The 15,219-nt window shown below is 43.8% G+C and overlaps 2 protein-coding genes across 2 annotated transcripts in view; both read left to right on the top strand.

The window, feature by feature from the left end:
• The window catches only part of LOC114643526 (NACHT, LRR and PYD domains-containing protein 3-like), a 2,412,635-nt gene that overhangs the window by 825,794 nt on the left and 1,571,622 nt on the right, over positions 1-15,219 (top strand). Inside the window, exon 16 of the mRNA XM_051925773.1 lies at positions 11,338-11,511. Coding sequence (XP_051781733.1) covers positions 11,338-11,511 — 174 coding nt within the window. The remainder of the gene's footprint in view (positions 1-11,337; positions 11,512-15,219) is intronic.
• LOC114643532 (butyrophilin-like protein 2) overlaps positions 1-15,219 on the top strand; it is a 678,491-nt gene that overhangs the window by 123,016 nt on the left and 540,256 nt on the right. The window lies entirely within an intron of this gene.

Below are 15,219 nucleotides of genomic sequence, written 5' to 3'. Positions count from 1 at the left end.
CAAAGCACCCTCCACTCCACACTCATAAATCACTATTCTCTCTTCAATATACCAATCCACCTCGCCCAGACACGTCGCCACCCTACCTCCCAGCTCAGCTCAGTGTACTGGGCTTCCCACAGTCCTTTTATATCTCCCGACCCGGAAGTGGTTCCGGGCACAACCCACAAGTCCATTTCCTTCCGGGTCAGGGCAAACAGTCCTCCTCTTCATCCCGGGAGCACGTCGTTTCTTCCGGACACGTGATGCTGACGCACTCCCGGGTTATAGGGCACGCAAGAGCCCACTAGCCCCCCTACAGCGACTCCCGGTGGCCCCCAAGGTATCCAGCAGGGCTGTGTATACAAACTACAAAGTCCATGAGGCCCTGCTGGAAGTCGGGGCACCATCCTGCTGTCCGGAGGGCTCCTCCTAGCGGCCTGGGGGTGGCGACCGGAGTCCATAGTCGGTCGTCCATCACAGCAGCTTAATTATTTATTGATGGCTGAACACTTCTGGAAAGACACAGTTGTCTAAAAGCAGTGGATTTGAGGATACAGCAGTACGTGAATGAAAAGATGGAACTCTGGAGAGAGCAACATACAATTGTTCGTGACTGAAAACTGGTTCTGGCAGATACATGCATATCCATTTGAAAGTTTGGCCCTGTGCCTTATTAATTGTAATCGCAAAGGCCAATCTAATAGGAAATTGTCTTCGTGTAAAAGTAAAAGGCAAATTATCTGCGTCAAACAAACTGTTTTGCACGCTGCATACCAACCCACGGCGTAGTATACGCCGCATAATCATGCCACTTTTTTAATGTTTTTTAAGCAGAGGGAAAAAATGAACATTTTCAAAATCCGTAATGCTGCTTTCAGTAAGTACAATGCACACGTGTTTAATTTGTCGGCCACTTTTTGCCAGCCATCTTTTCTGGTTTGCAGTGTTACTGCTTTTGCATATTAAATCTTGAAATCCTTTGAGTAACTAATTAACTAACTAACTAACTAACACCCACACACACACACACACAGCTTGTGTGAAAAAAATGCGCCTGTTCTTTCATCATTTTGTTGTAGCCTATCAAAGACTTGCTGATCATGTTTTCTAGACTCAATATACATTGGCTTTTCACTCAGCGCGGGCGCGCGCATTCATCTCAGATTATTACATCCAGCTAGACTAATCTGCTACGCGGCTGCGTTTGAAAAACCGACTTATCCCGGATGAGTTTCACCGGCATTAACTCATCTAAGATCAGGCATCTGATCTCGGATGATTTAAGCGACGTACGGAAAATACCCTCCTGGTAGCCACTGTCTGGGGGAGCCAACCGGAGCCAAGGATCGGTCTGGCGACTGACAGTAGTGGAGTCAGACACAGAGAAGGTCAGCTGCTGAGAGAGTGTCTCGCCTGTTGCAGGGCCTGCATCGGTGAAGCAGGTGAGACGCTAATGAAAAAGAGGCACTGGGCTTATTGGATTTTAAAGACTGCTTCCTTCATTGTGTTTTAACCTCAGTTTTAAAGGATTGTTTTAAGGATCCCATGGGATACCCTTCGCAAACTGTTTTACACGCTGCATACAGCCATTCACATCCGCAAGGAACATACCTCTATGAACAGTCAATGTGGCTCAGAGGTGCGTATGGACTGTAGCAGGGACGAACGCGAATGACGCCATGTTTTGTGAGTTGCTGCGTCTGAGTTGGTGGGCGTGGCTCTGTGAGTTGTCGTCGTATCCAATGGTCTTAGAGTTGGTGGGTGTGGCTCTGTCTTGCGTCTTGCTTGCCATGGACTTAGTGAATTATATATATAGATACTCATTAAACGCTGAATAGTAAAACTGTCCCAAATGTATAATGACAGTGTAAATCTTATTGACCCCTCAGTGTTCACCTCAGTTTTGGGGGTCAAGACAGTCAGGGTGATTCCGGGTTTTTTGTATCATTTACGGCCAAAGACCACCACAGGTTGAACAACTCTATCAGGGCCATTGATACAGAAATGGAGGACCACCCTGCTGTTGATCTGTCCTCATTCACAGAACACACAATGGTGACATGACATAAAGGGGCAGAGGTGACTGCCAAGTCTTCTGTTGAAAACGGACCTTTACAAATATTGAGCAAAGAGAATAGACTTTTCTGAACTAAAAATTGTTATTGATATGCCAAGCAGAGACAACTGGGGGTGGGAGGTGAGAAGGCACCTGCATGGAGGGAGTTGTATAAGACCCCAAAGAAGAAAAGAACATCTGAACTGCAGTGGAGAATTCTGAACAAAATCATCACTACTGTTTCCTTTATAGGTAATTAGCCAAAAAGATGACGATAAACGTAATATTGTGGACAAAAAGAAACAACAGTCCATGTATTCTTACAAAGTATTAGACTGGGATGGTTCTTCTGTTTTCAGTGACTTAACAACATCAGATAGCATCTATGGAACCAAATATAATAAGAAAAGAAGGAGAAAAGTTCAATTGCTGAATTTTCTAGCAGGTGAAAAAATTAGCCATCTAAAAAAAGTTGAAATAATAAAGAATGTGGAACAGAGTTCAATTAATTAGTAAGATGAATGTTAGCTCCAGAATACCAATGAATTATACTTATTAAAAAATTATCTATCTATCTATCTATCTATCTATCTATCTATCTATCTATCTATCTATCTATCTATCTATCTATCTATCTATCTATCTATCTATCTATCTATCTATCTATCTATCTATCTATCTATCTATCTATCTATCCTGTCTTACTGTCACTCTGTGTGTCGATTGCTTTGGTCTGGAGTGGAAGTGGCCTTTGTGCTAGCAGGTGAGTGAGTGTAGCTTTTTCTTTTTTCCTTTTTTTATTTTATTCTTTTTTTTTCTAGTCATTTCTCTTAATTTTTAGCTGTGTTATTTATATATAGTTATTATATATATAGTTTATATAATGTTTTTTTAAAAAAAGAAATGGCTAGGATGGCTGTGTCCAAAGGGATACAGCCAGGCCTTTTGCCACATGGCTTTGAAAACCTTAGCAGAAGAAATGGCATCAAGTTGATTGTTGATCCAGTAGTTTCAGTAGAGAAGTGTGTTACTGAAATTGGAAAAATAATTGGATGTAAAAACATTATTTCTGCTTCACGGATGAATAAGGCAGTTGTGGTATTTCTAAATGAGGAGGCCTTAGTTCACCAACTGGTTCAGGAAGGCCTAGTTATTAATGGAACCCTCATTTCTGTTTTGCCTAATGTTCCTCCTTTCTTGAAGAATGAACTGCTACGTAATGAATTGAGCAGGTATGGTGAGATTATTTCTGATATTACTATGATTCCTTTGGAGTGTAAACAGCCAGAATTAAAGCATGTGGTTTCATTTAGGAGACAGGTTTTTATGCTCCTCAACAGAGGTTACAATGAGTTAGATGTTGCTCTGAAATTCAAAGTAGATGGATGTGATTATATTGTGTTTATATCTTCTGAATCAATGAAATGTTTTAAATGTGGCCATGCAGGGCACAAAGCAGTTGATTGTAAGAGAACTGATGGAAGTTATTCTATGGGAGGTAACATACATGTAGTGATGGAGTCAGATGTAGAGAATGAGTCTGAGGACTCCGACTCCGATGCTGAAGATCAGCAGATTGTTATCTGTGAGGTATCCACAGGTACTCTTAGCTTGACTTCAGGAAGTTCTGAAAATCAGATACCCAGTTGTAGCTCCACAGTTGAAAGGAGTGAAATAAAGAAAGCTGAGACAGAAATGTCTGAAGTGGACGGATTGGCTGAGGCCGAGTTGAAGTCCTCTAATCTAACTATACATCAGGCTGAAGAAACAGGCCCAGCTGAGGCCGAGGTTATGCAGCTTATCAGAGAAACGACACCAACTGAGGTGGATGACATTGAAAGTCTGAATGCTGCTGCTGCTGCTGCTTGCGAACCATCTAAGGTGGATGAGTGGGCCGAGGCCAGTCCTGAGTCCACAGTCCACAGTGAAGCTGCTCGCCCTCTCTTGAATCTCAAAGCTGTGGTAGAAACTGAACCAGGCACCACTTCAGGTAGTGCAGTTAGGGAAGAAAAAGCTGGAATTGTTGAGGAAATGAATGTTGAAGAAGAATGGACGACACTCCCCAGAAAGAGGAAAGAAACCTCAGACGGTGGAGTAGGTGCAAAGAGAAGTAACAAAATGAACCTGACAGAGGGGGCTGACGTGTCTTTAAAAAATCGCTTTTTAAATACCAGAGAGGTGACAATTAGCCCAGAGTGTGAGGAGAATCAGCAGGGTGGTGAGGACAGTGACTCTTGTATGTCAAGTGACAATTTAACTGGTACTCTTGGAAAAACGGAGTACAGCACTGAAAGCATTCTGAGCTTTCTGGATTTTCTTGAAGGCAAAAGGAGGGTCAATGTTGTAGAACATTTTCCTAACCTGGAACTTTTTTTGGTTTCAGCCAAGCGTGTTATGCGTAATGCTGTTCCTTTGGGAATGGAAAGAAAAGAATTTAATCGTTTAAAGAATGTTATCAGCAAAGTTAGAAAGTCTCTCACCTCCAGCACATAATGGCTCCACACCAGTTCCTCTTTTTTTTCATTAGTTAAAGTTCTTGTTGTCATTGCTCTTCCATTTCTATTCTTTCTAATGCCTGCTCTTTCTTTGGGCTCTTTAAACGTTAATGGCTGCAGAGACTCCTCAAAGAGAGCCGTACTTTTTCAATATTTAGAACAGAAAAAACTTGATGTGATTTTTCTTCAAGAAACTCCTACTGACCCAATGAATGAGTCGGAGTGGCAGAGGGACTGGAGTGGCATGACGTTTCTGAGCCACGGCTCCAGTGCCAGCGCAGGGGTGGCAGTGCTCTTCAGTGAAGCATTTCTCCCAGAGTCCATCGACTGTCTTGAGCAAGTTAAAGGCCGTCTCATGAAGGTTGTTGTTGTTTATAAATGTCTACGCTCCAAATGAGGGCAAAGAGAGAGTTTCTTTTTTTCTTTTGTTAAAAGACGTACTCGCTGAGTGCAGTTCAGAGGATGTCGTGTTCTTAGCTGGTGATTTTAATTGCACTGAAAATGCAGTGATGGACAGGAATGGCGCTGAGCCTCACCCGGGGTCAGTCAAGGTGTTGCAGTTGGTCCTTCATCAGCAAGAACTTGTGGATGTGTGGAGGGAGTTGAACCCGACGGCGAGACAGTACACATGGCTCAAGGCCTCCAGTGGCATGTTATCTATGGCACGGCTGGACAGAATTTATACTTTACAGCACAATTTGAACCTCATTTGGGGCTCTTGTCTTCTGCCCACAGGGTTTTCAGACCATAGTTTAGCTCTCACTCGTTTTTCTTTGGGGTCTGAGAGTAATTTTAAATCTTTCTGGCACTTTAATACTAAACTTCTTAAAGACTCTCTATTTCTTCAACACTTTTGTCTCTTTTGGGACAAATGGAGACTCAGCAAAAGTGAATTCTCATCTCTGAAACATTGGTGGGACGTCTCCAAGGTCCAAATTAAACTGTTTTGCCAGTTTTATTCTGAACATTCTTCTAGAAAGGTCACCATGGCCATTAAAGAACTGGAAGAGGACATTGGGCTAATTCAAGACAAACTGGAAACCGGTTTTGATGCCATTTTGATCGAGTCCCTACAAGACAAAAAGGATTCTCTGAGGTCCCTGTTGGATGAACAGGTGAAGGGTGCCATTGTCCAGGGGAGATTCCAGAATATTTCTCACATAGACGCCCCTACACAGTTTTTCTTTTCTTTGGATAAAAAGGTTGCGCAGGCAAAAATCATTCACTGTCTGAAAACTGCTGATGGGACTGAAATGACGGAGACCGAGGAGATCAGGGAATTTGCCTTAAAATTTTACAAAGACTTATTCTCTGCAGAAACCGTGGACTTGTCTTCAAACACAGAATTTTTCTTTAATGACTTACCACAGTTGACTCCATCCACCAAGGATGTACTCGACCTGCCACTATCACTGGAGGAGCTCACTAGTGCTCTTGGGAGTTTAAATCAGAACAAAGCCCCTGGGATCGATGGACTTCCTGTTGAATTCTACAAGTTCTTTTGGGATATCATGGGTAAGGACTTCCTGACTGTGTTCGTGAAGAGCATCAGGGATAAAGAACTTCCTGTGAGTTGTCGGAGAGCTGTTTTGACTATTTTGCCAAAAAAAGGGGATCTCTGCAACATTAAGAACTGGAGACCAATCAGCCTACTCTGCTCGGACTATAAAATCTTTTCCAAAGCGTTGGCTCTTTGTCTGAGGACTGTCATGAACTGCTTGGTGGCCTTCGATCAGTCATACTGTGTCCCTGAACGATGTATTTTTGATAACATTTTCTTTGTGTGGGATTTGGTATCTGCCTCTGAGATTCTTGGGTTTAAGGTGGGTCTCATCTCATTGGATCAAAAGAAGGCCTTTGACCGGGTAGACCACCAGTATTTATTTAAAGTTCTAGAGAGGTTTGGTTTTGGTGAGACATTTCTAGGATATATTAAATTAATGTACACAAATGTGTTTAGTGTTTTAAAAATTAATGGAGGATTGGGAGCCCCATTTTCTGTTACAAGGGGCATTCATCAGGGGTGTGCACTCTATGGTATGTTATACTCACTGTCCATAGAACCCCTGCTCCACAGACTTCGCCAATTACTTCATGGCCTGTCATTGCCTGTGTGTCCCACTGCATCCTTTAAGGTGGTGGCATATACTGACGATGTCACAATTGTCATCACTGAACCCAATGATGTTGTCCTGCTGCAGGACTGTTTACAGCTGTTTCAAACTGTGTCATCTGCCAGGGTCAACTGGTCCAAATGTAATGCCTTTCTGATGGGCAAGTGGGACTGTCCTCCCCCAAGCCTCTCAAGTGGTTTAACACTAGAATTACCAGAGCCTACGAAAAAACTTGTACATCCGGCCCACCTTAAATCGCTTCTTAAATCCATTCACACCTCTCCGCCAGCATCCTTTGTCCTCTAAATGTGCTGATAAAACACAAGCTGCCAGCAGCCGGCTATTCCATCCCCCCACCGACTTAGAACGTGCACAAACTTTTCCCAGCTCATGCCTTGATTGATTATCTGGGAGTGAAGTGGAGTTTTTGAGTGGAAATAATAGATTGTTATTTGGAACACACGCATTTCATGCGTGTTCTGTTTCTAAAGTAATCTGTGTAAACACATTGTTAAAACAGAAACTTTGTCATATTTTAGTAATAAATGTTACAAAATGTAGTAGGCATAAACTATAGAATGTGTAAAGCCCGAGTTCCAAAGATCAGATAAACACTTTCACAAAAGCTTCAAGTTGGGACAACAGTTTCCGTGGCGTAGCGCATTAAGATTTGCTTCTTAGAGCGCAGCAGCTTTGCCGTGCCTCACAGCCCTGAGTTTGATTCCCTGCTGGGGATGAAATGTTGCTTTTTTTTTCTTTTTAACCTCAAACGGACATAGAATTTATAAATTGGTATGCACTGTCAGTTAATGAGATCGTTATATTTTCATGTGGGATGCTCCTTTTAAAATATTTTTTTAACAATTGAGACTGCAATTAACAGGAATAACTCTCTAAGTAACAGCACAAGTACAGACACAAACTAAGTGTAATCAAGAGTCCCGGTTTGATCCCCACTCACTCCTATATTTGCCGTTTTCAGTAGTAAGCTGCTCTTTTTGTTAATATTATACAGTACACACATACACTTGGTTTGTGTCTGTACTTGCGCTGTTACTTAGAGAGTCAGATCGTGGAGGGGTGATGTTAGAGCGCGTGAGCTTATTCAGTGCAGCAGGAACTACGCACATGTTGATCTTTTTTTTCTTTCAGTACATGTGCCTTCCCTGTTTGTTTGTATATCTCTGCCTGTCTGTCTCTGTATTACGCAGTGCTCTGTCTGTCTGTGTGTTATGGATCTTAAAAATAACAGTTATAGGGACAGTTGTTCCTGTTAATTGCAGTCTCAACTGTTAAAAAAATATTTTAAAAGGAGCATCCCACATGAAAATATAACGATCTCATTAACTGACAGTGCATACCAATTTATAAATTTTATGTCCGTTTGAGGTTAAAAAGAAAAAAAAAAGTAACACTTTATCCCCGAGCGGGGAATCGAACTCAGGACTCTGAGGCAAGGGAAAGCTGCTGTGTTCTAAGAAGCAAATCTTGGCACGCTACGCCACGGAAGCTGTTGTATCAACCTTGAAGCTTTTGTAAAAGTGTTTATTTGATCTTTGGAACTCGGGCTTTACACATTTTATAGTTTATGCCTACTACATTTTGTAACATTTATTACTAAAATATGAAAAAGTTTCTGTTTTAACAATGTGTTTACACAGATTACTTTAGAAACAGAACACGCATGAAATGCATGTGTTCCAAACAATGATCTATTATTTCCAGTCTAAAACTCCACTTCACTCCCAGATAAACAATCAAGGCATGAGCTGGGAGAAGTTCGCTCACGTTCTAAGTCGGTGGGGGGATGGAATAGCCGGCTGCTGGCAGCTTGTCTTTTATCAGCACATTTAGAGGACAAAGGATGCTGGCGGAGAGGTGTGAACGGATTTAAGAAGCGATTTAAGGTGGGCAGGATCTACGAGATTTTTCATAGGCTATGGTAATTCTAGTGTTAACATGGAACTCTAAGGTGTTTAAACATCTGGGAATTTACATTGGGAAGTCTGGAGCCACAGCTGATAACTGGGAGGGCTTAATTGATCAAATTCAGGGGAGACTGAAGAAATGGAAATGGGTGGTCGCCAAGCTCTCTTTTCGGGGTAGAGTGCTGATTATTAATAATTTAATCGCTTCAATGCTTTGGCATAAATTTAGGTGTGCAGATCCTCCACTTTGGCTATTAAAAGAAATTCAGAGAATTTTGCTGGAATTTTTTGGGTCAAAATTCATTGGGTTAAACGCAGTGTGGTACATCTGCCTGTGGATGAAGGTGGTCAGGGCTTAGTGGACATTCTGTGCAGAATTGAAGCTTTTAGGCTGACAGATTTACAGCGTCTCTTGTACGCCCTTCAGCCTTTACTGTGGAGGAGTTTGGCTTTCGCTTTTTTTCCATAGGGTTGGTAATCTTCATTTTGATTTGCAACTCCTTTTCATTGACATCAAGCGATTGGCGCTGTCTGTGCTGCCCGTTTTTTACCGCAATATGTTATTAATTTGGCACATTAAAACAAGCAGAGTGGGAATTAATCTGGAATCAGTCTTCTGGTTACTTGAAGAACCAGTAGTATGGAATCCAACCTTGGAGTTTGACTTGGTCAGTTTGAACTCCCTGCTTATGAACAAAGGCTTTACTAAAGTAGCTGACTTTATTGATCCGACCAGCAACCAGTGGAAGTCTGAGGCAGCTGTGACACATGAGCTCGGGATTAGGTCTGTCCGTTTTGGGGGGTCGATTATTAACAAACTAAAAGTCTCTTTAGTGCAATTGGGTGCAGGTCCCCTGTGTGAGGATTATATCTCTGGAGATCTCATAAAAGAGGCAGAACCTCCTGAATGTGACATTAACCAAATGTAAAAGATTTTATCAGGCCTAAAAACTCAATTTTAAAAATTAATCACATGAATGGAATTTTGTTCCAAGATTTGTCAAAAAAAAAGAATTGTATGACTGGTGTCTTAAAGTGTCCCATTTTATACATTTGAAGGAAATGACTGTCTGCATGACACGACATCTCCAGCATGGAGGACTTTATATAAACCTCCCATTGAGCTGGGGACCTGCAGTGGAGGATTCTACATGGAGCAGTAGCCACCAATTCATTCTTAAAAACCATTGGCGATCAGTGTCCATTACACCTTCAGAAAGAAACAATTTATCATTTATTTCTGTATTGTACCAGATTACAACCATTGCTGAATTTCCTTGCTTTATTGTTGTTGAATTTGGGAATTGTATTTAATGAACTCATTTATATTTTTGAAATGTTGGTGTCAAGAATTTGTAAAAGAGAATGTTTACTTTGCAATTTTTTGTTAGGCCAGGCCAAGATGGCAACTTTAAAAACAAGAAGAAATAGAGATAAAGGTCTGAAAACCACCGACGCTCTATTAATGTTTAAGGTCCTCCTTCAAAGGAGATTGAAGATTGAATTTGCATATTTTAAACTAATTAATCAATTAGATGTATTTAGAGAAATCTGGGCTGTAAATGATGTTTTATGTTCCATGGAAAATGAATGTCTGGTACTAAAGTCTGAGTAGGAAAACTTTACTTTTAAATGTTGCTGAAATTTGACTGCCTTTTATCTATCTATCTATCTATCTATCTATCTATCTATCTATCTATCTATCTATCTATCTATCTATCTATCTATCTATCTATCTATCTATCTATCTATCTATCTATCTATCTATCTATCTATCTATCTATCTATCTATCTATCTATCTATCTATCTATCTATCTTGACACTCCAGTTCTCTTCCTGTGACCTCAGGTGTCCATCACAATCCCCAGCACTTTCTATTAGTTTCTGATTTCAGTTGTCCCACCTTGTGACCCTTAGTGACGAAGTGACATTTGCTCAGCCCCTCTCTGATGTCACTTTCTGCTCCTGATGTCTTCATGCACCTCTGTTGGTGTACTTCACATCAGACTTGTGACGTGACCCAATTGTCGTGTATTCTACCCTCACAACTCGAGTCTTGCCTATTTCTTAGGCAAATTGTCACTTGATTTATGACAATGGTGTCACCCTTTATTACCACGCTGGCACCTTGAACAGGGGCCTTGTCATCATTTGAATGTTCCACAGTGTCTGAAGACATTGGCCTTAATCAGCATATCCTAATGTGACATCGAGAACACAAATGACCGGGGGTTCTAAACACGGAGACAGCTGCAGTGGACGCCAATGCTCTTTAATGTCACGTCTAAGTGGTCTGACATCAGGAGAGCCCACCATGACAGACACTCGAGTGTCACGCTCTCCGATGTCCAGCAGTGACCGGCGTGTCTAACAGGAATCTGTGGATGGGGTCCTGCAAATCAGTCAAAGCCCCTCCATGTGCTGAGTCCTCAGTTACAGACACAAACCCAAGGTGGTCCCTCCGCTGTCATCGGCTTTGACAAGTCTGTCTGGACCCTCGAGTGCAGGACACTGTCAGCCTCATGTCCTTCACATTCCTGTCCAGTGTCCACATGTCACTTTGAGTGACTTGTCACCAGTCATTGTGGCAGGAAGGCAGAAGACGCTGTCAGGTATATAGCGCCTTACGTTATAAGGACAGCGGTGGTCTCAGGGTCAAAGTGCATTTCAGTGAAGACGGCGCAGTCATTGAGCCCTTGTGCTGTGTGTCCTTCTGTCTGTCTGTCTGTCTGTCCTCACTCGTCTCTCTTCTTCTCCACAGGTTGGTCTCTTGTGGTCTCACCTCGGCCTGCTGCTCAGCTCTCTCCTCGGTCCTCTCCTCTCCAAACTCACAGCTGACTGAACTGGACCTGTACAACAACAGCCTTGGAGATTCAGGAGCTCTTCAGCTGAGTGAGGGGCTCAGGAGTGACAACTGTAAATTAGTGACACTGAGGTGAGTAAAGAGGGGGAGGGGTGGGGGGTGTGAATGTGTTATTGATGGGCGGGCTGATCACATGACAGCACATGGAGTGACCAGAGTGACAGTGACAAGTGGAGCTGACAACAAAGATAAGGAGAGACAGACAGAGGAAGATGAGGAGGACCTGGTCTGTCAGATGAGACCACCTACTTGAGCACCGGACCCCATCTCCTCCACTCTTCTCAAATCCTGTCTTCATGTCATAATCCTGACTGTGGTGACAATAATAAATCCATCCTGTGACACCGGCTCTGTGCCAGCGACCCTGAAGGTCTCTTCTGTAACCACCCCCCCCCCCCCCGCCCCCAATAGGACAGTCTGGTCTTGATGTGACAATCTGGGATAACAAGTCTCAGTCCGTCACTCACTTCTCTATTCTGTCTAAAGTTCTCAAGAGTGTAATGGGCCTTCCAACTCACCGTCACATAACTGATAATCAGCTGAGAGAAGACACTTTTAAAAATGGAGGATCTCAGCAGGATAACACGACATGTCACAGAGCAGGTGTCACCTCAATGTGGCGCATCTAACATGACGGTGACTTCTGTTGACACCAATGGCTGCACGTCCAGTCCAATAAAGCACTTCTGGGATGAGCTGGAACTGCAAGTGAGGAGCAGAAATGTAAGGCTGAGAAGTCTGAAGGAGTGCGTGATGACAACATGGAGACAGAAATCCATAAGGAGCCACTCATGTGTCTCAACAGGTCAACACCGTGTGGAATTCAGGCTCTTTAGAGACAGAGGAGGCCCACCTGGTGTGCCTAATAAAGTGGCCACTGGGTGCCCCTGCAGATCTTGAGCACTTTGCTCTTCTCCTGCACACCCGCGTTACACTCTTTAGCCCAGCGGCCATGTCTTTGTCCACAAGTCATCATCTGCACTCACACTCACTCGTCATTCTTTGTGTCTTTTACTCGTCTCTCCTTGTCATTCCTCTTGTGTCCCCCATAGCAGGTTTGTCCCCAGCATGTCCTTTTCTATGACACCCCACCAAGCTGCTCCTCACACTCACACACTTGAACCTTTGCTCCTCTCTGTGCAGATCTCATCTTCATGATGCTCATTTCTATTTCTTTTATTTTGATTTTCTTCTTTATTCTCCCAATAAGTCCTCACAAATTCCCAGTCCACGTGGTGCACCTGCCCAGTAAGGTCACTCTGATTCTGGTCACTCATGGTTGGGGTCACTAAGTGGCAGGGCCTGTCCCAGTAGCAGGAACTGAACACAAGCAGAGGGACAGGCCATCACAGAGCATCCACACTTAGGGGGTCTAACTGACCACCTCAGCGGCTCAATGTCTTTAAACATCAAAGAAGAAAACTGTGAAGGAAAAATTACTGAGAGAAAACGAGGAAACACATGTGGACCCCCAGTTCTCCTCCCCCTCCTAAACATGTCACTTGTCACTGAGGTCTGACCTCGGCAGGCTAAGCTGGTGCAGGACATGACGTCAGGCCGATTCTTCAAGGCAGGCATCCTGAGCACATGGTGAAGCACTGCAGACCCTCATGGTTGTCCCCTTCACTCAGATGATTTCTTCTCATGAGGACACTAAAGATGTCCCTTCAGTGACTGTGACATGTGTTGAACTTGAGTCTCTGTGGCCTGCTGACCTCAGGTCAGACTAACAGATGTCAGTATTCTGGAGTACACACACACACACACTCCCCAAAAATATCACCTTATTTAGTAAAGGACTCTGCAGACCGCCTGTCACCACCATCTACCCCAAAGCCACTAAGCCCTCATGTGCTCCTCGTCACCTCGGCAGACCAGCAGCTGCTGTTGTTCCCAGTTTGACAGTCCAGTTTACTTCTTGTGGCCTCAGGTGTCCATCACAATCCCCAGCACTTTGTGTTAGTTTCTGATTTCAGTTGTCCCACCTTGTGACCCTTAGTGACGAAGTGACATTTGCTCAGCCCCTCTCTGATATCACTTTTCTGCTCCTGATGTCGTCATGCACCTCTGTTGGTGTCCTGCACATCAGACTTGTGACGTGACCCCATTGTCTTGTATTCTACCCTCAAAGCTCGAGTCTTGCCTGTTTCTTAGACAAATCGTCACTTGATTGATGACAATGGTGTCACCCTTTATTATGACGCTGGCACCATGAACAGGGGACATGTCCTCATTTGAATATTCCAAAGTGTCTGCAGATATCGGTCATAACCAGCGTATCCTAATGTGACATCGAGAACACACAAATGACTGGGGGTCCTAAACACGGGGACAGCGGCAGTGGACTCCAATACTCTTTAATGTCACACACATCATTGTCATTGTCACAGAGTGACGTTTTTGGGATTTATTTTGTAACGTGTGTTATGTTTTATTGTTTGCCCTGAAGAAGTCATTGAGAGAATCACGTTGGCCCTCAGACTGTGAGGTTTATGTGGTCGGACCTCGAGAAGCAGGACCCCTCAAACAGCCTGCCATGGGGGGCTTCACTTGTGTCTTCAGAACTAAAAGGATTTGCTTGTGATTTAGGACTGAGCTATGAAGAGACGATTGTTTGGTTTTCTGTCACATTCTTTCATATTCTGTCTGTTTATTATGGGATGTGTTGTTGTTCTTTTGATTTGTTTCCCGATCTTCACAGGTGAGTTAATGCTGGTGGTCCTGACTGCTGAATTCCTGATGATTCTCGTCCTTTTCTGAGCCCCTGACGTGTTCTTCTTGTGATCTTCTGATTCTTTTCTCTTTCGGTGGCCCAGCTGCTGTTCTTCTTGTGTTTTTATTCTTTAATTCTCCGTGTGGTTTGACGTCACTGAGATGTCAATTGTGTCATTTCTAACACCTACCAGCAGGTGGCGATGCTAGCAGGTCACTCTGCCATTTTGCTCTGAATGGGCAGCTCAGATCACAGGAGAGCTGGGAGTGGACAGCAGTGGTCAGCAGTAATGGGGGTCACTTCACAGTCCACTCAGACCACCTCTGTGCCCAGGGGACTGGACTTTGGGATGCTGAGTGTCCATTCAGAGCTCGTCCACCGGCTTTATTACAAATTAGGAGACAAATAAGAAAACTGAGGTGACCAGCAGTGAGGCCTGTAGTGGACTAAGGTCAGCTGGTCAGTGGCACCGGTCAGCATGTGACGTGTGAGTGTCAGAAGTGTCACATGTCAGTCCTGTCCACCCTGTCCATTATGTCACTGATCACACAGTCAGTCCATTCTTTGTCACAATACACAGACAGAGGGTCCTCATCGTCTAAGTGGTCTGACATCAGGAGAGCCCACCATGACAGACACTCGAGTGTCGCACTCTCCGATGTCCAGCAGTGACCGGCGTATCTAACAGGAATCTATGGATGGGGTCCTGCAAATCAGTCAAAGCCCCTCCATGTGCTGAGTCCTTAGTTACAGACACAAACTCAAGGTGGTCCCTCCGCTGTCATCGGCTTTGACAAGTCTGTCTGGACCCTCGAGTGCAGGACACTGTCAGCCTCATGTCCTTCACATTCCTGTCCAGTGTCCACATGTCACTTTGAGTGACTTGTCACCAGTCAGTGTGGCAGGAAGGCAGAAGACGCTGTCAGGTATATAGCGCCTTACCTTATAAGGACAGCGGTGGTCTCAGGGTCAAAGTGCATTTCAGTGAAGACGGTGCAGTCATTGAGCCCTTGTGCGGTGTGTCCTTCTGTCTGTCTGTCCTCACTCGTCTCTCTTCTTCTCCACAG

Source organism: Erpetoichthys calabaricus, chromosome 4 (genome assembly GCF_900747795.2).
Source record: "Erpetoichthys calabaricus chromosome 4, fErpCal1.3, whole genome shotgun sequence".
Classification (NCBI taxonomy): domain Eukaryota; kingdom Metazoa; phylum Chordata; class Cladistia; order Polypteriformes; family Polypteridae; genus Erpetoichthys; species Erpetoichthys calabaricus.
Note: the sequence above shows the minus strand (reverse complement) of the source record. Positions and strands in the feature narration are given on the sequence as shown.